The sequence below is a fragment of the Gouania willdenowi genome, chromosome 4, assembly GCF_900634775.1.
Source record: "Gouania willdenowi chromosome 4, fGouWil2.1, whole genome shotgun sequence".
NCBI lineage: Eukaryota > Metazoa > Chordata > Actinopteri > Blenniiformes > Gobiesocidae > Gouania > Gouania willdenowi.
In genome coordinates, this window is record NC_041047.1 from 26,061,534 (window position 1) to 26,083,396 (window position 21,863).

General features: G+C 36.4%; 1 protein-coding gene across 8 annotated transcripts in view; it reads right to left on the reverse strand.

Moving 5' to 3' along the window:
- The window catches only part of sbno2b (strawberry notch homolog 2b), a 92,688-nt gene that overhangs the window by 30,343 nt on the left and 40,482 nt on the right, over nucleotides 1–21,863 (reverse strand). For 5 of the 8 annotated variants that reach the window (XM_028443966.1, XM_028443965.1, XM_028443964.1 and 2 more), the window contains one exon: nucleotides 17,482–17,605. In XM_028443966.1, the coding sequence (XP_028299767.1) occupies nucleotides 17,482–17,605 (124 nt within the window). Of the gene's footprint in view, nucleotides 1–12,060; nucleotides 12,491–17,481; nucleotides 17,606–17,689; nucleotides 17,806–18,643; nucleotides 18,728–21,863 lie in introns of those variants that run through there. The other 3 variants (XM_028443968.1, XM_028443969.1, XM_028443967.1) reach the window with 3 other exon arrangements.

Sequence of the window (21,863 nt, forward strand, 5' to 3'; positions counted from 1 at the left end):
TTTCCTATGTGTGTGTGTGTATGCATGTGTGCTTCCTGAGGACAAGATCAGGCATGAGCTTGGCAAAGAGGCACTTCAAATGTGCTGCAGCAAAGAGGAATGACTAGTATTTTTGCAAATAAATGGGTGTAGCTACCGTATATATTTCCTATGTAATAAAACAGACATATGACACTTTGTCTTTTTACCTCCCATTCTCTTTCTTTCTTTTTTTTTTACGTTTGTTTTCTCTTTTAGCAGTGAGCCTTTCTAACTCATCTTTTGTGCCTTCATGTCTTCCTCTGCTTCCTCTGTCTCAGTATTCTGACAAAGGATTAAAGTGGAAACGACAACACTAAGAAAAGAGACACGGTGTTACCTGAGGCATTGTTCCAATTGAAGCAGGAACGTACGCATCATGGTTTAACACCAGGGTTGGGGTCAATTATAATTGTAACCGCGTAAATGAAAAAAATTGCAAATATGGTGTAATTTTAATTGTAATTTAAAAAAAAATCTGTCAGTGGTGTAATTAAAATTGTAATTGAGGTCAGATAATTGACTTTGTAATTGCCATGAAAATTCTATAAAAAAAATAAAATATAATTGGATGCAAAACTGGGAAACCATCTTACAGTTCCATGTACAGTTCCACACATATGTAGTGAACAATTATTAAGCTTTCCCACATTTTACCATGTAAAAATATATATAAATCGAGGGGTATACTGACACAAAAAAGGCTCAGACGACCGCACTAAAAATATTATATTTCCATTGATTAGGAATCCTACCAAGGTAACCAATAGATAGTATAGAAATCAGATGATAGATATTGTTTCTTAGTGTATTTTACAGCTGATTTAGGACCAGTTATCATAAGAGATGCTTACAGAAAGCTAACACAGTGGTTAAGTTTTATTAGGTTATTCATTTCAGGCACAGTAATTGTGATTAATTGTAATTGAACTTCAGTATTTGAGAACATAATTGTAATTGATTTTCTGAGGTTAAAAAAATAAATGAAACTTAATTGTAATTGAAAAAAATGCAGGTCACTGTAATCGTAAAATGTAATTGTAACTGAAAACTGGAAATAAAAGGCAATTTAAATGATATTTTCACATGGAAATATCCATAACCTTCTTCACATCCTAATTATTTTCCATGCTATCATAGCCTAGTATTAATGCAAAGCCATGGTTAGCCCTGCTTCACATCGCTTTGTTCTCTGCTTAAAATGTATCCCCAGTAGTCATTGCTCTGCGTTTCATCATGGTGTAACAATTAGCTTTTCTGCCTTGTGTAACAGCGTGCACTGTGCTAATGCTAATGTTACAACAGTCAACCTGACACAGAGAAATACATTTGGAACAGCAGCAGCAGCTTGATAGGTGCTGTGAACTAAGGCAGGTCCAACGTTGGTGTCATGCTAATGGAGTTGTTAAGCAGAGCGGAACAGAGGCTGCAGTGTTTGGGCCCCCCAGCAGAAGAAGACCCTGGGCTAGTTCTTCTGCAGCTCCTGGGAGAGGGTCCTGCCAAGCAGAGATAAGGCCTGAATTCCAACTGCTCGGATGGTAATCTGGCTCCCGCCATAGCACAAAGCCTCACAACCACAAAACTACTAATCCTGTCTCTCTCGCTTTTTTGCACCTCGAATTATTACATTATTTAGCTTTTTTATTTTGATTTTATATCAAAGGAATAATTATGCTTCTAAAAGGAAATATTTTATGTGCTGAAAAATAAAAATCTTGATAGATTCATAAATTTCACATGTTTAAAGTGAGCAGAGTAAATTGTTTTACAAGGAAAAAAACAGCTATTTGCTATTATACAACTCATATCATCATTAAGATCATTGAATTTGAAAAACTTTTAAATGACGAGGAAATTATTCATTCCAAGGGGAGGTTTTTCCTGGGGGGGAGTGCTGGGATTTATCCTCATAAATGTCACACATTCGTTTTGATGAGTTTTAACCTCTAAAATGTTCTAAATATCACACTTGGTCAGTGGTTGCCCTGAAAAGGGCCTAGACTTTAAATTTTTTTTAAATATTTCATGAAAAGTCAACTTACTTTTGTACTTCCACTAGTTTGAAATCTTCGCCCTTTTTGCCGTTCTCTCTAAATCCATCCTGTGCTCGCCATACATTAATCAATTCTTTGTAATACTCTATCTCTCCAGTACTACCGTACTAGAATCCACCCAGCCACAGAGAACATCACAGGAAGACATGAAGGTGCAGAACTTTAAAAAAAAATTGAACAAATGTTCTAATTGTTCTCTTTTTTAGGGGTGTTTTTCCTTCAAAATACTGCCATATGTTTCCATTACGAGAAGCTATACCTCAGAAAGTATGAATTAGAAATAAAGCTCAGTTTGATGATCACAGTGCGTCCTAACCCAGATCTTCATCTAAACAACTGAAGCCACACTACAGAACTCACTCACTCGTGCTGTCCTTTAAAGAAGAAACAGACTAAAGTGGAACATATTGATCAGCTGTTTGTTAATAAATGTGTCTGTGTGGCATTTTACATCAGCAAAATTTACCAAGAATTGTCTTTCTGGTCAGACTTTGAGTTTAACATTAAGATTTATATCGTATATCGACATTTAGAGAAAAAATTTGGAGATATTAGTTTTGGTCCATAACGCCCAGCCCTAGTAGGTTCCCAAAGTGGGGTACGGGTACCCCGAGGGGTATGCAAACTGTCATGGGGGTACGTGAAAATAAATTAAAAACAGCGTGACAACATTGGAAACTAGAATATAAATAGAGCAGCAGTCAGGAGCTGCAATGTGCTCCTGTAGCACTAGGGGTACATGTATCCCTGTTTGGGAACCACAGCTCTACCTAAAGCAAAGACAAATAAAATGAAAAGGACTGTGATATATAGCGCTAGTGTGACATGGAATAGTCTTTCAGGACAAGTTATTCAAGAAAATAACAAACTTGATTTTAGAAAATGTATTAACAAAACAGCTCTACTGGGTGTCTAATGGTGTATAATCAAAGCTACTGAATACAATGAATAAGGGTAAGTTTGATGTGATCTATAAATGTATATGTATATTAATAATAAATAACTAAATGTATATGAATATATTGTAAATGTCTATTGCTAAAATAATCAAACATCTTAAGTTAAAAGCCACATGTTGTTAAGTGGAACTACAGTAGGTCTGACTGTATGAATACTGTTTTTGTTTTGTAATGTGTTTTAGTTGTTGTTTGTGCTGCTTTGTTGTGTGATATGTAACTGTATACTGCACTAACGAGACAATTGTATTGGGTGTATTGGAGCAATGGCTCTAGCCAAAGCTAATGGAGATCCAAACAAAAAGAAAAGAAAACAGAGCAACGCTGACAGAGGCTTTAATACAAAACACAAATGTGTACTGGATATATAGAAAGTTAGAAGTTTCCATTGATCCGTCAATCCTCTCTCTTAATGTCATGTTCCTCTTTCAGTTCATTTTCCTCCTAAATTCACGTGTACACACTGTGACGGAATGAGTCTACATTACAGCAGTATTTCCTACCTTTCTGTGCGCCACTGCAAACCACATTGTTAACACCACACAACATGTTGTTCATGTGGCATTAACAGATGCTGTGTAGAAGTGAGGAACGGAAATGTTTTTCATCATGATTTTATACAATATAAACATACCTTCATCATAAAAATAATATTAGTGGATGGTTTAATATGATTTAAAGACACTAAAGGGCATTACTATTCCTAGAACTTTTCAGAATTGCACTGTATATTATAAGTTATATTACAATTATTATTGAAAGTGTGAGAAATGAATCGGTAACGTTGTAAAATATAGATATTAATTAAAATTCAATGAGAAATGACTCCTTAACAGATATCTATAGATGCCATTTAGTATGTTGAAGGTTTTAATTTAACATTTAAATTAAGCAGTTGCTTTTCAATGACCTTTAGACTGAACATTCCTGAAAACCTACGTTGTATTTTCACCTTTATACACTGCTGGTTTTATTTTTCATAAATCTGAACAACTTTTATTCAGAACCACAACAGACAGGCCTCAGCTAGCCTGAGGACAGGACATTCCCCACCTACACACTTCTAACTTGGCTACTTCTCTGAGGCAGAGGAGTCCAGTCATCCTTGCCTTGCCCTGACATCACACACACCCACCTCTCTACACAAACACACACTGTGAACGACCCCACCACCTCAAAGCCACTTCTGTCATCTTTAAGTCATTCCTTGTGGCTGTTATTGAAACAGAATCCTTGACAACATTAAGGCTTTATTCTCTCATTATGTTTTAATCCAAGTATCTACCTAATAGAGAGAAAATTAAATGTGCAAAAATGGGAAAAAAGGGGAAAAAGCAAGTGGGAGACTTGCATATCTTTGTTTAAGTCAGTGTTCTCAAATGGGGGTACGCAATGGCACTACATTGGGTACTTGCGAGGGGGGGGGGGAAATTACCAAATGAAAGCATTGAAAATATAGGTTTTTAAAATGTTTATTTTTAGTTAAAAATGATAATCGTACAAAATATTACCAGCAACTCACAAAAGGACAAGAAAAAAAACACACAAAATAAGAGAAAAATATATGAAAAACAAAAAAACAGACACAAAAAATACTCAAAATGACCCCAAAACACACGCACTAAGAGAGAAAAATACTATCACCAGCAACACACAAAACGACAACAAAGACACTAAATGACAGAAAAACACACAAGATCGCCACAGAATACAGAAAAATAACATACAAAATGACATTAGAAACAACCAAACGACACAAAAAACACACTGTGAGAGAATAATTCAAACAATACCAACAACACACAAAAACAACAACAAAACACACAAAATAAGAGAAAAATACACTGAATAATATAAAACAAACAACAAAATGCACAAAATGACCCCAGAAAACACACACACTGAGAGAGAAAAAATACTTACCATTACCAGCAATACACAAAACAACAACAAAGATACTAAATGAGAAAAAAATACACAAGATCACCACAGAATACACAAAAATAACATACATAATGGCATAAAAAACAACCAAACAACACAAAAAACACACACAGAGAAAATACTTAAAACAAAACCAACAACACATAAAAACGACAACAAAAACACACAAAATGACACCAAAAACACACAAAATGATGATAGAAATGATCTTGATTAGAACTGAAAATAGAAGACTCAGTCTTGGTCCCACACCAGGTAGAAGATAACTGAAAATCATAAAAACTAAAGAAATACATCTATTCAGGAGCCACTAAATACTGTTTTATTCCACTTATTTACAAAATTAGATTCCTTAAAATGTGTGTTCTCACTCATTCATCATTGTGCTCTATATTTGTTTTTTTCATAGAATTCTGAGAAAAATGTTGTAGTCGGACATAAGGGGGTACGTGCATTCAGAAATAAGAGAAAGGGGGTACTTGAGCAAAAAAGTTTGTAATGTAAAAGAACCACTGCTTTAAATTGCTGGTACTAAAAACATGAACGTAAACAGAGTCATGAGTGTGAGATAAGTATGTGTCTCAAAGCTGACAGTTTTCTGACAATGCAAATGTTCTGTTAAGTGGACAGTGATAAATGAGATAAAGGTGGATATAGTGTAATCCTATGTGTTTCTATGGGGGTGGGACTGCGAGACAGTGAGTTATTAAACCACCCAGCTGACTGAGGCAACCCCTACGTCAGGTTCTCCCCTCTGAGTTCAGCATTTGACCTTGCTCATGTTGTCAGCTGAACGTGATTGATGGGTGGCGTGTGTGTGCCTGTTTGGCTGCAAAGGAGACACCGGTGTCTCCTTTGGCGTCTGGATTGCATTTTGCAAAGCAGTCTGCACGTCGTCTGACATATCCGTTAGGTGGTAATTTTCAAAGTGTCAGTCTCAGCCTTTTCCCTGACCTTGTCACAGACTTAGGACACAACTCTGAATCCTTGGTAGTTTGTTTGTAACAGATCTAGGAGCTAATTTGCAAAAATTCAACTAACAGTCCTTTTTTGTTTGGTTATTATATCAATGTTTAACAAATAGAATAAATAGCAAAAAAAATTGATTCAGCATATATCACGATATTACGTTGCACGATTCTCGGATCAATTCTAAATGCATGCAAAAAATAAATAAATAAATAAATAATGATATATATATATATATATATATATATTTTTTTTTTTTAACCTTTATTTAACCAGAAAAGTCTTTTCCACTGCAGGAGACATTGTAACTGCACAAAGAAGTGCTGAAACCTGGGCATGTTGACCAGCCTGTGTTTTTTAAGTAAAATCTAAAAAGAAAGTATTAACTTTCTCCATTTATTTGTTGTTCTAGGCATATACCTCAGTTAAGTTGCATTAAAGTCATGTTGCACTAAAGTCAAAGTTGGTTTAAAAGCCACAGGCAGATTGTATGTTATTTTAAGTTGATGGCACATGGTATGTTAAAGCCAATGTTTAGAATGTAAAATATGCCAATAAAATATATTTCATACATAATGTTCTCATGAAGGTGTACACATTTACAGATTAGTTGTTTCTTGAGTCATATATATATATATATAAAAAAATCGCAATAATCGCCTTACACTTTAACATCGAGATATATTGTATCGTATCGTGACCTATGTATCGGGATACGAATCGTATCGCCAAATGCCAGGCAATACACACCCCTAGTAATTAGTGATTCCTGAATAAAATTATTTCTATAGTTTTCATGGGGTGTTGGACCAAGACTGACTCTTTTAGTTTTAGTTCATGTTCTAATCAATATAATTACCATTTCCATTCCATTACTATGACTATCTTTTATAAACTAAAAATAAACATAAAACCCTATATTTTTAATGCTTTCATTTGTTAATTTCCCACTTTCTCTCTCGTTTCTCAATTTGAGAAACACTGAGAACATTGGTGCTTTTGTCCAGCCCAGAGTTTGTCCGTTGTGGCCCATTCTGTACCAGCGTTTCCGGGCTAAATAAAGCAGAGCATACAGTCCAGCGACCTCTCAACAGGCATCCTTTAATGTCATGCCAAGTGGTCTAAAGCAGATCAGGAACAGCATGCTGCTACAAGCCTCCTAGTTCTCTTCCAGCATTGACAAGCATTCAGGAAAAGGAAATGATTCCAGGTCAGTGTCCAAACTAATAACCACATGATGGACCTGGCAAAGAAAATATCTGGCAAAAAAAGAACTGGTTTTAGTTCTTTATAGTATACCTAACAGCGATCTGTCTATACAGCATAAATAACTGCCGGCTGACAGACATTTGTTAGAGTTCTCATCCAAGAAGCGACGCTTCATCAGCTGTCATTTGGGCTTTGACCAAAAAAAAGGTCATCCATAAATGGGCATTGAGGAGTTGACATTTTGAGAGAATAGCTTAAAAGCTCAACTAACTGCTCAAACAGTTTTATACAAATAATTGTGTCAGTGTGTAAAATGTCCACAGCTTATGATTGAGCTAAAGCTAACTCCAATAAACCATTTGAATAATTTTTTCACACCTATATTATTAAATACACCCTGCATCTTTAAGAGCTTGACAAAGTCTTTTTCTTAGTCACTGTGTGTACCTGTGAGCGACCTAATCATGTCCAGATCATGCATCTGCTGCAGAACCCTTTGTTCATGTCACGGAGGACCAGTCTGTTTCTCTCCAGTTATAGCATCATAATCATGCTTCAGAAAATAAGAGGACTTTAGTAATACAGCAGTAATGTGTGTGTCAAGACAAGACAGGCTTTTCTCAAGCTTTGCCAGGAAAATGTGTTAGGGCACTGCCTCACAAGTTCAAAGAATTTTCTAACTGCTGAACTGAGACCAAAATATTAAGTCTGTCACTGCGCGCCTTCATTCGATGATACGTGATATGGCTGGGAAAAAAAAACCCAAAATATGGGCGTTCCCTGTCAAACCTGGTCCTAAGCGTATTCTCCCATTAATATAAGGGCATTTCCCCTATGAGGCTAGAATAAGTCTAACACAAAGGTATGTTGTACGTACTTATACTGCATAATAGACTTTCAGAAAGCAATCAAATCTATTCAAACTGTCACAAGTTTTTTACATTTTACTTTCTTTCTTTCTTCTTTACTTATTTTATCAGCAATATTATAAACCTACAACATTTTCCTTCTCTTTCCACGGCATCCATTCATTGATGTTAAATGAACACAAATGGTTGACTGATGATTATCGATCAGCCAGTTATGTGATCGTTCCAATTGGAGACACCTGGACACAATAATTGAGACGAGAATCTGTGAGGAGGGCAGCACAAGTACACCAACGGATTATCCATCTACATTTATAATATGTTCACCGTTTACAAATGTACCAGTTGAAGACGGGATAAAACTGAATAGATTACATTTTATTATAAAGGTTACGCTCAAAAGCACAGGCATCAGGTTGCACAACAAAGCTCACTGTACATTCTTCCTGATGAAATGCACATATCTTATCAGTTGAACCTGTCACAGTCCCCTTCAATGGATAAGGCCTTTTCAAAATAAAAAGTGTGTGCTTTATCTTTTTCAAGTGTTATGAAAACTCCAAGTTCCATGATTTTCAGACAGCCCAAAAAAATGACATCATAGCAAAGTCTGCCTCCTTTGTAAATGAATCACATGACATCACAACACAGTTTACACAGAAAGGGTGTATTTAGGCACAGTTGGCAGGTCAGAAGTCTGGATGGGAGAATACACATAACAGAAACGAGCGTAAGTCCATGCGTGAAAAATAAAAACTGTTTGGTCTTGTAGATGCATAAAAAGGGGTTATACTTTGCACGTCAGTCATACTTGACTGACGGGTTTAATTAACATCACCATTTTTAAATGCTCCCAGCATTGTTAAGATTGTTGAGTTGTTGCACTGACTGCCATGATTAAACTTCACAGCATCCATGGGTCCTTAAAATAGTTTGTGTGTCTGCTAATGCCAGACGTTTTATGAGATTTTACATCTATTTGCAGGCTGCTCAGTGGTGCCAGAGATAGCAACCTTCGGGTTTCCCTCACACTCCAAAAGTGTGCATGGTTAGTTTAATCAGCAACAAGTGTGTGTCCTTGTCTGTGTATATCTGTGTGTGTGGGCCCCGATAGGCTCCACCCTGCATTTGTAGCTGTAAGACCTGAAATGTATTTCTATTAGCTTCCATGACTTTAAATAACCTTACGCTGCTTCGTCTCACGCACACGGTCAGCAGACTGCTATCAAACTAGGATGTATAATGGGCTCATAGTCCGTAAACTGTTGTGCTGACTTGGTTTTGAGCCAAGGATCCAATGCAACTGATTAACAGTGTTGTTTTACACCCAGCAGGAAAGACAAGACACAAACAGTATGTACTGAGATTGCTTCACACCTCGAAGGAAAAACTGAATGTGATTCACCATTTTTGCAATACATCACTAGCATTTGAGGGGCAAAAACAAAAACAGGCAAAGATTCAAAAGCCTGAACTACAAGCTGGCAGGGCTGGGCGATTTTAAAATTAAAACTTAAAAATGTCTGCAGACATCAGATATATTGTCAAATGTGCAACTTTATTGCTGTGATTGTCCTCAAGAGTTAAAATGCAGAGAACAATCCAAAAATAGAAAGTATATGAAGCTCTGACATTTTCAAGCTTTAACCCAGGTTTAAGCAAAAGTGCAACATCACAGTAGCTTAAATTATATATATATATATATATATATATATATATATATATATATATATATATATATATATATATATATATATATATATAATGAATAAACTCTTCCCTTAGCATCTCAGCATAGTGCGAATAAAACATTAAACATGCCTGTGGCACACGTATAGCCTACTCAAAAGGCTAAACAAATGTAAACAAAGAGGGGCTGGCTCAAATCGCGCAACGATAACTGCGAGAAAAAGTCCGAAAAAACTGTGGTGGGGAAAAAAAGAGAATTTATTATTTTTTTTTTTTATTTAAAAAATTAATGTTTTTTAAAAACTCCGTTTACCACGATGATTTAGCCCAGTCAGTTAGCGAGCATCGTAGTACAGCACACACCAAATAAATCTCGGGCGAGGAAATCCATCTTCATAGTACAGGCCCAAAAAGTCTTGATTTAGGAGGTTTAGCACATTAAAGATGAAATACACCTTACATTTTTACCCGCAGGAGATCAATGCCAACACTCTTTATTTGTCATACTTTAGCATCAATCTAACAATTGACAGAAATCTGACGTACAATTCATAGATAAAACGGCAATAGTTTAGGACACGAGAACCTCTCGGAATGTTTTCTTTTTTGACATACAGCTTTAACTAGCGGTGGGAGGATATACAAAATTCACGAAATGAGACAATTTTGGATACAATATTTTGGAACCTGAAAAAAGACAAAAAGAATCAAAAATGCAATTTGAAAAATAACCATGTTTTTGTTTGAGGTTAACTCCGAGCATACATGCATGCTCTAGGTATAAACTTTTCAACTCAAGTTTTTTTTAAAAAAAAATCAAACTAGAATACTATACACAGTCCAGATTCAAGATATAAACATGTTCATTTTCTACAAGATTAGCATTTTCTGGCAGTAATTGAGACCTTTAGACATTGACAAAATTTCCAACAGATGAAAAGACACTCGTACCATTAACGATGTGTCGTATTTTTGCAATATCAGGCCTGATTTAATATGCCCGTTACAATCCCTAAAGTTAACTTCATAGCAACAACATGTTAAACAAAGGTCATTATGAAAAAATACAATATACTATAGCCTCATGAGCCAACTTGAACAATTTTAAACCTATTGTAGAGAGAAAACTAATGTGTATTTGTAGTTTGTTTTAGCATTTGTTAAACGAATGTACCGGAAAACAAAGTGAAAATTAGCAAACTGTACTGTTGATAAGCGTCTATTACCTTTAATGGGAACAGCCCTGTGCGTTCCTTTTAATGTACTCTGGTGTGTCATCAGCAACTGTGCGTTTGTCAGACCAGAACAAAGATTTTGATAATCATCTACATTAATCCAACCAGTAAACTAATATAAAACCAATTTCTTTTTGAGATCATATTGGACATTAAAGTGGTTTGATAAATATGTTAAAATATTTAGGTTATTGCATGGATTTCTTTCATGGAAAGTGAATTTCTGCCCACCCTCTCACACTCATCCTCCTCTCCCCATCATTTATTCATTTCCAGTAAGCTGCAAAGTTGCACGAGTCATGTTTGAGCAGTGTATTGTGATACCAGGAAGTTTTTACAATACGTTTCCACTATAATTATGTCCTGCCCAGGCCAAAGTTAGAAAAAATAGTCAATTGAAAATCTATTTCTATAAAAGTGAGCCATTCTTTTCTCTAGTACCTCCAAAAGAAATGTCTACATTTTGTCATTCAGGGGTTGGATTCACTCCCAGTTTAATCTGCATTGGTCTCACAATGGTAAGTAACTATTAACTATTAAGGAATGACTGCCTTTTATTTACATTGCTTAAAAACAAGCTCTCAGGGTGTAATAAACTACACTACTAGGTCACTATCAGATCATGTAAACCCAGTGACCTCTTGGATTAACAGACTGACCTCAACTAATACAAAATCAGATCCAGAGAATCAATCCAAAGATTAATAATTATTCTGTGTGAATTGGTTCAACAATCTGTGGTTCAATAACATTTTTCTGCTAAGTTCCTACAACGTTCTGTAGGGTTAAAAGTAATGAATAGAGGAACAAAAGTGGTTCTGTTTATAAAATAAGAGCATTATCTAAAAGTCGACTGAAAACCAGACAGCAGAACTATTTACTCTGACAGAATATTAGGATCATGGTGTGACCAAAAGCCTCAGAGCTTACTGATTGGTGAGATATTCAGCAAAATAAAAGGTAGTTTCAGAACAACATATGTATTTTTATATTCCCATGAAGTTTAGAATATAATATCGCACTTGCCACCCAGACAAAAGACATTAAAGAGAGGGTAAAAAGCCAGTCGACATCTATCTTTATGTACAAGGCAAAAAGAAGCAAAATGTACCAGTACCTTGGGAAGCGGTCGTCCCAGCTGTGAATACAATTTAGTCCAAAACTGCATGAGCGACATGGGTCCAACCGCTGCCGTGTGCAGGATGGGCAGGGGGTGGTTAAACATACACACACATACGTGTCCCTGCTTCACCTTGAACCCCTGAATTCTACAGGCTCATCCATGTATTGCTTAAAAGTTTGAACGTTCACTTCACAGCCGCTGCGCTGCCAGCCAACACTGAACTCTTACTTGTCCTTCCACCCTTTCTCTCTGGCTGACACACACACACACACACAAAGAGACACACACACACATCTGCCTTTGCCACAGGTACGCTACAGACACTGGGCTACACATACATACTTCGTCCGACACATACACAGCTACGATAGGCTTCCTGCTCCAACAGGACACTCAGGTATTAGCACACAGGGCTTAGTCATAGTAATTGAAAACTAGTTCCATAGAGCTACAGAAAGGTGGTTGGAGAGTAAGTGAGAGAGCAGGGGAAGGGAGGGGAGAGGGGTGGGAGGAGGGGAGGAGCTTTCAGGAAATGATGCTTTTGTTGGTAAGTGACTAGAGTTACTGGCAGTCAAGCCCATTTTACTGTACATGGTGTAACTCAACCGCATTTGTAGTGTAAACAGTATTGTACTGTGGACCAGGCTGCTCCTCACACACACTGCTGCTGCTGCTTACAGATGTATTTAATAGGCCTGCTCCACTATTTAATGATTATTATATTTAAGGCCCGACTCCCTGTTTGATAAGCTGTATTACCTCATACTCTGCCTCACATTGTCTTTAGCCTCATCAGTTTTCCACAGATGCTCCATCACAAGGCGTCTGCTCTCATTACAGAGGTGACTAATGACCTATTCAAGTGTATCTTGTATCAAAATCAGAATGTACTTGTTGGCCGAAAGATGGCACAGTTGTTATTTTCTTTTGTTGTGTTAAATTGCACATAAACACACTTTAATAATCAGAGTTATGCATTTTAAATAGACAAAATCGCCACAATAAAAAAAAAGTCAAAAAATAAACCAATAATTAAATTGATATCATCTATCTGGACTGTGTGGAAGGAAAGCTATTCGAGCTTTTTAAAAAGTGGGAGGTTGTGACATCCATTGCAAAGACATATGTCTCCTTTATAAGTAAAACGTAGGAGATCTGCCCAGCTTCCAGGAATTTATGATATTAAGCAGAGTGGTGAGGAACTGTAATGTCCATTTCTGCCGGACTGAAAGGGAGTCAGACACAGAGACCGAGTGGCGCCTGTCCATGGTGTCATCATCCGATGAGTGGGAATCCTCTGAATAACTTGTGTATGAGGCGACATGTGTATGTGTGCAAAAGGGGGGGGGGGGGGGGGGGAACTATAGGATTATTGGGCTTTTCGACACAACTTTTAAACAAAGTGATTAAAAAAAAATGACATTTTATGTTAGTTTTTCAAATTAAGCTGTAACTTCCTCCTTTTCACAGTGCAATTGAAAAGATATTTGCTGAAGGAAATACATACAAGGAAGTTGCTGAGAAATACAAGCAAATTGATTTTACTGATAACCTACCGGAAGAATTAGTAATAAAAATAGTCTTTCATAAGCCAGTAAAAAAAGCAACAAAAAAAACTGAATTGATGACAATCAAGTGGAATAATTCTATAATCCACATTAGGTTTCGCTATAGATGGGGTTATTATTTAGGAATTAATAGACAGATTACTTCATACCCCCTGTAATTTTAGTAGGTATTTCTGAGGGTGCATGTATAGAATTGGTTAGGAGTTTTAGAATATAGAGCAGAAGCCTGTGGTGGACAGAATAAAGTCTCCAGCTGGTGCCTGTGTGTATGTTGGTAAGTGCTGTTTTCTCCCTGAGGTCACCCAGTGTGGATAGCCAACCTATACTTGATAGTTTGTCTTCCAGTAAACCTTTTTATTAATTTATCTTTATGCATCAGACACCTCATCCTCAACTATCTGGCTGGCTGTCGCTCCTTAATTTCCTATACATAGAATATCATTCATATGCCATGTGTTTTCTAATGCTGGTGGCTGACCTTCAAAATCAAGACTCATTAGGAAGTGAGAACATTTGTTTTTTTTTTTTAGTCACAACCTTTCACAAATTAGTTACATTTAAGGGTTAATTTGATTTAATTTAAAAGTGTCTATTCAGCCTTTTTTTGCCCCACTGCAGACATACTGTATGTAACATGCACATTAGCCCTGGCCACAATGAGGTCATCTCCACAGTGGAATAAACTGTTAAACTGACAGGACCTAAGTCTGTTTCCTACTTATACACAAGGTGCAGCTAAAGGTCAGTGTGACTGGGATGACTTCTGATGGGAAACTAAGTTTTAGAAGAAAAAAAACAAATTCAGAGTATAAGCCATAAAAATAAACAGTAACAAATGATCCCATATTCTTTTGAACAATTGTAACAATTTAAACTCACTTAAATTAAATACTAAAAGTTTTGTATTTACGTCATGTAAATGACTTCCTTTGTGTCATCTCAAGAGCAAATGAGAGTCAGAATTGTTTTAATAATCGTAGGACAAAATCACACTTTAAAAAATTACCACTATAGATTATCACGTCGCCCTGCAAGGCCAGGGAAAGTTGTGTGTGCGTGACAGCTTTAATTGATTGTTTTTTTCTGGAAATTATAGTGTAATTTAGGACAAAACCGTCAAATGTTTCCTCTCTATAAATGATGGATCATCTGATAAAGTTACAGTATTAAACTTAGCAGAAATCACTTATTGACATCAATGGCTGAACTAGTGTGACACAATGCTGGGTTTGATTCCCATGCTTGTGATCGTTGTTCATAAACATGTATGATTGGTTAACTGGAGTCTCAGAATAAACATTTATAAAAAATGCTGAAAATGTAAAACCCATGCCTGTGTTTGCAACTTTGCTTAAATTATTATGGCATTTGATGCGTGTCTCTTCAGAGAGGAAAAGTAGCTAATTATTATAGATGTTGGAAAAAATCGTTTCGCCGATATATCGCGATATTACGTCACGTGATTCTCAGATCGATTCAAAATTTATCTATATTATTTTTAATTTTAATTTTTTTTAAATTTAACCTTTATTTAACCAGGAAAGTCACTGCAGGAGACATTGTAACTGCACAAACCTGGGCATGTTGACCAGCTTGTGTTTTTTCAATAAAATCTAAAAAGAAAGTACTAACTTTCTGCATTTATTTGTTGTTCTAGGCATATACCTCAGTTAAGTTGCACTAAAGTCAAAGTTGGTTTAAAAGCCACAGGCAGATTGTTATTTTTTATTTTAAATTGTTGGCACATCACATGTTTAAACCAATGTTAAAGCCAGGTTAAAAAATGCCAATATAATATATTTCATAGATAATGTTCTCATGAAGGTGTACAAATTTACAGATTAGTTGTTTCTTAAGTCATATATTAAAAAAATCACAATAACCGCCTTATACTTTAATGTTGGGATATATCGTATTGTATCGTGACATGTGTCGGGATATGAATCGTATCGCCAGATGCCAGGCAATACACACCCCTACTGGTCATTTTGTGTTTATGTTTGCATCTATTTTGGGTAACACACAGAGTAAATTGGTTGGGGTGTCCCGATCCGATATTGATATCGGATATCGGTCCGATATCAGCCAGAAAATGAATATCGGATTTTATCGGACTGCATCTAAAATCTCCGATATATATTATATTATCTTTATTCAATTGTAGAATACTGTAGATATTATGTTGAAGGTTAAAATGTATGTAACCAATTGGTTAATGATAAATGGGTCAGGTTTTCTCATACCTACTGTTGCTAACTATTGTTCTCAGTTTGAGTAACATCACTTAATCAAGTCTTTTCTAACATTCCACACTACAAAATAACAGTATGTATGATTCGTGATGATATCGTATTAGATCCATATCGGTATCGGCCAATATTCAAGGCTGCAATATTGGTATTGTATCGAATGTGAAAAAGTTGTATCGGGACATCCCTATAAATTGGTATCAGTCAATCCAGGAAAGATATCCGGCTTTGAAGAAGAGTCTAAATAACCAAACAACAAGCTCCTGTTTGCCTGCACCATGGTGATTTACTTCCTGATTGACTGTGTCGCCTTTGGTTATGGAGGATATTCCTATTGTGTACTAGAAAACCAAATATGGAACACTGCAGGATATAGTGCAAACCAATAGGGGGCTCCTATACAGAAGTACAGCAGTGACAGAAAGTGGGAAATTACAAAGGACAAAAAAAAAAAAGAAAGCTCAGCCACATTCTCATGTGGGCGAACCACATCAAGAACAAAGGAGAAGATGCATACGAGACGCTGGCACAAAAAAAAAAAAAAACTGGGTGGGAGATAAGCCACACTGACCCTGTGACTCACATGGAAGGGTGTGTTCAAAACAAGAAGGAACAGCTGAGAAAGCACATAACACATGCACAGAATGCCCCCCCCCCCACTAAAACACACACATCATTCTCCAGCAAGATGCTAAGACTGTGGCTAGATACAACAGCGAAGAAACCTTGTTTTAAATTTAAAAAAAAAAAAAAAACTGACAACACACACTCCTTGTTTGTTGATATGTGCATCACTGACATCTATGGTATATTCTTATAACTGCAGGGATTGAATAACTATAATAATATGGATGATTGACAGCTAGTAGAGAACACCATGAATCCAACAATCGATACAAAAGCCAAAAATACTGACTACACATAAATCAACTGCCTTTTATTCATTTAAAAAAAAAAAATCACCAAGAGGTCACATTTTTTTTTTAAAGTTCCCTCATTTAAACGATATGCTCTTAACATCCAACATAAGGTTTCTGCATTAGTTAGATTTTTTATTTTTTCATAGGTACCAAACTGACTGTTATTATTGTAATACACAGTCATAAATCATCAACTCCTTTTTACTTCAATGCAATCGAAAATATATCTCCACTAACACTCCAATGAAAGCTTAACGAACGAAAAACAATTACAAGAGTTACAGAAATGCAACATATTTAGTGTGTCGTTACAGCCTCAAAGAGGACAGAAAAACACCACAGAATCTGAAATTTACCTGTCTGATCTGTTGAGGTACATCTTACAAGTCTAGAGGAATGTTAAAAACCATCGGCTTATTAACAACAAGCCTCAACAGGAGAGGGCCAGGTGCTTTTGCAGTTGTCTAGACAACACTAAGCTTCACAGTGAATTAAGCTGAGCCGAGTGCACATGAAAGACAGGATGAAAGCAGTAAGCGGGAGGTCTTACTTTGATAAGAAAGCAAAATAACAAAGAGAGACACCCAAACCATCAGAGCCAACGTAAGAGGACTGTCATCTTATTGCAGCTATGACATGTCGAGAAGTTCAACACGAGCAATAAAATACAGGACATACCGGAGGGAAGTCTCCATTCCTTGGGAGGGTGAGGCTGGAAAAGTCCACATCAGAGAATCCCGAGTACATGTCCATGTGCATCTCTGGAATGGTGGCAGTAGTGCTGCTGTTCAAGTGGTATTGCCTGGAGGAAAAGGAAGGAGTAGAAAAAAATCAATCATCCATCCATTCATGAGTCCTGCATATCTATCCACCATTTGAAATATACCTGCGTCATTCCAAAACTGAGGTCATTCCTGAAAACTCAGTGTTTGCGACTCGACTTGCTTGGCGCTTTCCTTGGGGCTATTTAAACTCTCATCCAAAAAATAAGGATTTATGCTCAAGCAAAGAAACTCTACTTAGTTTAACAGACTTAGCAATATCTGAATAATGGATTACATTAAGAAATAAAGCATATACGTATACTCGGGGTGTGTATTGCCTGGCATCTGGCGATACGATTCGTATTTTTATTTTTTTTAAAAATCGATATGGATGAATTTAGAATCGATCCAAGAGTCATGCGACGTAATATTGTGATATATCGCCGAATCGATTTTTCCCCAACACCCCTAATATATACGTATATAGAGGGGCAAAGGAAACCACATAAATGGTAAATGGTAAATGGACTTGATTTTATATAGCGCTTTATCACCACACTGAAGCAGTCTCAAAGCGCTTTACATATCAGCTCATACACCCAATACTGTATACGGGCCAACAGGTTTTGACAAAGAAGCAATAACACAAGTGTGACAAAGTGTGATAAGAGCCTGAAACATTTTTCAGAAATCTCACACAGGAAGAATGTAAATGCAAAAATCAATCAAAAAGGCAGCACAGCCCATAATATTCAGTCAATTAATAAACTAAAACATATCATGATTCCCTGCAAAGTGAGTCACTGCAATTTAAATTCCTTCAATTTACAAATACGAATGAGAAAACTGACTTTGAGAATGAAAAAACTATAATAATAATAATAATAATAGTTTCAACTGAGCTAAAAAAATATATATTTTAATTTCTAAAGTATATAAGGTTCCTTGGAATCCCAAAGTTCTCCACCTTTAAGTTTCACTTTCTGAAAATAACTTTCACTACTGTATGCTAACACTAAAAAACACAATACATGTGTTTAAAGGAATCAAAAAGAGACACAAAAATGATCCATTACCTTTAGCTGAATATATTTCACACAGACTTCTCCCTTGTGGTAAAGCACAACGCATCCCAACTTAACCTGGCCATTTTGACAGCGCTCTACACTCAAAACGAAAGCAAAATCTAGACGTAAGGTGGAACTACTCCCCTACTGTCCTATGCTCTCTTCTCAACCAATCCTGTGCCACGGTTCCGGCTCAGCTGCAATAGGCTTGGCTAAAGCTATTCAAAGGATTTGGCTCGGAGTCTTGCACTATAGGGCAAAGATCAGTGAGATTAATTAACTGAAGTTCAAAGCACGTAAGGAAAAAATAAAGACAATGTAATGAAATGGCAGCACTGTGGTTAATGTGTGGGAGAATGTTTACTTCTGTTAACTGTTCACTTTGAAAAAAACGCAATTATCTCTGTATCACTCTCGAGTGTGTCCTCTGGTGTATCTTTTTTTTTATACATACAACAGTAAAAGACTTGAATGTTAACAAAAGATTAATTGAGTAAAAAAAATGACAAGGGGCTTGCACTGAGTTTTCAAAAAGCGCTCCTTGAGCACTGTGACCCATCCAAATCCTCCACTGGAAATCCCCCATCCTGGCCCTTCAGCTAACCGTGATATGAGATTCACATTATTACAGCAAAAGTCTTGGCAGGATGACACCAGCCGCTTTCCAACAACACAAAGCCGATTCCGGCTTTTGGCCAAAGCAGCTGACTGACTTACTGTTTGTCTACTTGACAAAAATGAACCACATTTTCAGCTGAATCATAAAAATCAGAACCATAACCTTATAGTCTAATCCCAAAACTTTCATTTAAAACTAAAACTCTTTAAACTTCTTCTCTATATTCATCTCTCAGCCCATCTTTAATGACTTCAATACAAATATTGGACTAGCATGTAACAATGTTGTTTATGACATCCAGTTTTATTACCAGAATTACGAAATGAACCGTCTGACAGGGAAATAACTACCAGTATATGACATATAACATACTTTCACATGCATGTTTTTGGGATTTATATTGTCACCATAATTTCCCCAGTGAGTAAATGTGTAGCAAGCTTTTGGAAGAGATAAACAAACAGTCTTCACAAATGGTGCTAAATATTGCCCTTACAAAATTTCTCCAGAATTAAGCAAACTGGTGTAACATAAAATGAATTACAAAATACAACATAATTAAACTGTACTAAACATTTTTGGTGTGATTTTTGGAGGTTTGGCACCACACTCTCCTGCAAGTCCTTGGATTGGAACCAGCAACCCAGGTACCTGTGAGCAAACACTGGGCATAAGGGCTATTGGGCAACTCCAAGACTATGGCCATGTTTACATGGGAGCTTTAATTCCTCTTTAAAGCAGAATAAAAGTTTAATCCTCCTTAAAATTATCTTGTAAACACTTAATTCCTAATGCAAATGTAATTCCGAATTAAATTTAAATACAAACTAGGTGGCTGGTTTATTCCGATTTTAATTCAGAATTAAATAATTCCTCTTTCTTGTAAACACTTAATTCTGCTTTAAGCTAATTCCAGTCGTTCTGCGCATGCACGACTTGCCGCAGGAATTACTATTTCCATGTAAACATGAAGCAGAACACTTTAATTCTGAATAATTTAAAGGAGATATATCATGCTTTTAAATCCTTCCTTTTTGCATATAAATCATACAGTTGTGGTCTATATAAAGCAGAACTGCAATGCTTGTGTCTGAATTCCTCATTATTATAGCTCCACAGGCCCCTTTTCTACCCCTTTTCTGATGTGCTTCTAAGAGCAACTCGTTTTGGTGCGGTCTCTTTAAATGCAAATGAGACACTTCATACCCCGCCCCCTCTCCAGGTTGCAGAGGTGACACTCAATTCAACTCCACCGTGTTCGGCCATTGTTGTAGTTTGATAAAAGAGATACGATTGTCTAGCGGCGCAGAAAATGTTTATTCACACGCTATTTACAAAATGTCAACAACGGAAGACTTGTCCATCCAGCCTTACATGTTCAAGCCAGAGTCGGACCCGGCGGAGCGAGATGAAAATGAAGATGATGAACCTGCAGAACCCTAACAAGTGAGCTAACACAACGACCAAGCTAACGCTAGCGCCAAGCTAACGTCACAAAATGCATTTTAATAGTCTTTTCGGGGACAAAAATGGCAAAATGAAATGACTAATGAAAACTTTAGACTTAAATTCAATCACGTAGGCCATATCATCAAGGATCTAAAACGAGCACACAGCGCAAACATATGAAGACGATGCAACTGCTAATGCTAACAAAACAATGACAGGGACGTCTTATCATCACACTTTTTAGTAGGGATGTAACGATTCACTCAACTCCCGATACGATTCGATTCACGATACTGGGTTCACGATACGATTCTCTCACGATTTATTTTACAAAATGGGACTGTAGACAAATTTTTTTTTGGGGAAAAAAACTAGAAAATACTGTATTTTCCTTTTATATTTCATTGTCAAAAGAATCCCTTGATAAACTATTCAAAACAATGCAATTTAACGAAAAATAAATCTTGAATGAAATAAATAAAGGAATAATAGAAATGAAAATGAAGCCTATTAATTTAAATTCTGGTTCTATAATAAACAATGCAAAACTGCATAATAGTTCTTTTTCTTTTTAAAAGTGCAACTGAAAATGTATTTTGTGCCTTAACAATTGGACTTTAAAAAAAAAAAAAAACGTAATTACACTGATTTACGTCATATTTGTTTTGACCAGCAGAGGGCGCTGGTAACACAGTGGTCGGATGGCATGCAGAAATTCTTGCAGTGAAGAAGAGAAGCTATGCTAGCAGACAGAGCTAATAGAAAAACGTGACTTTTACAGATATTCAAGTAATATTACAGATATTCTTTCGGTGCTAAAGGGGCAATGAATCATTTATTAACATATTTAAGAGTAGAAGGTGGCCAGAAAGAAAGTATTAGCAGACTCCGCCCGCCGCCTACACTTGTACACTTGCCCTCTGCTGGTTAAAAAAAGTACTGCGATTCAATTTTCAGAAAATCGATATCAACCGTGATACCTATGAATCGATTTTTAACTGCCTTACGATTAATCGTTACATCCCTACTTTTTAGTGTTATTTACAGCTTACTGAAGTGTTCGTCGTCTCCAAAGATAGAAGGAATTGAACCCTCAATCAGAAAAAGTCTTTCGGCAAATCCTTCTTTATACTGACGGAGGTTGCTGAAACAGTCATCCTT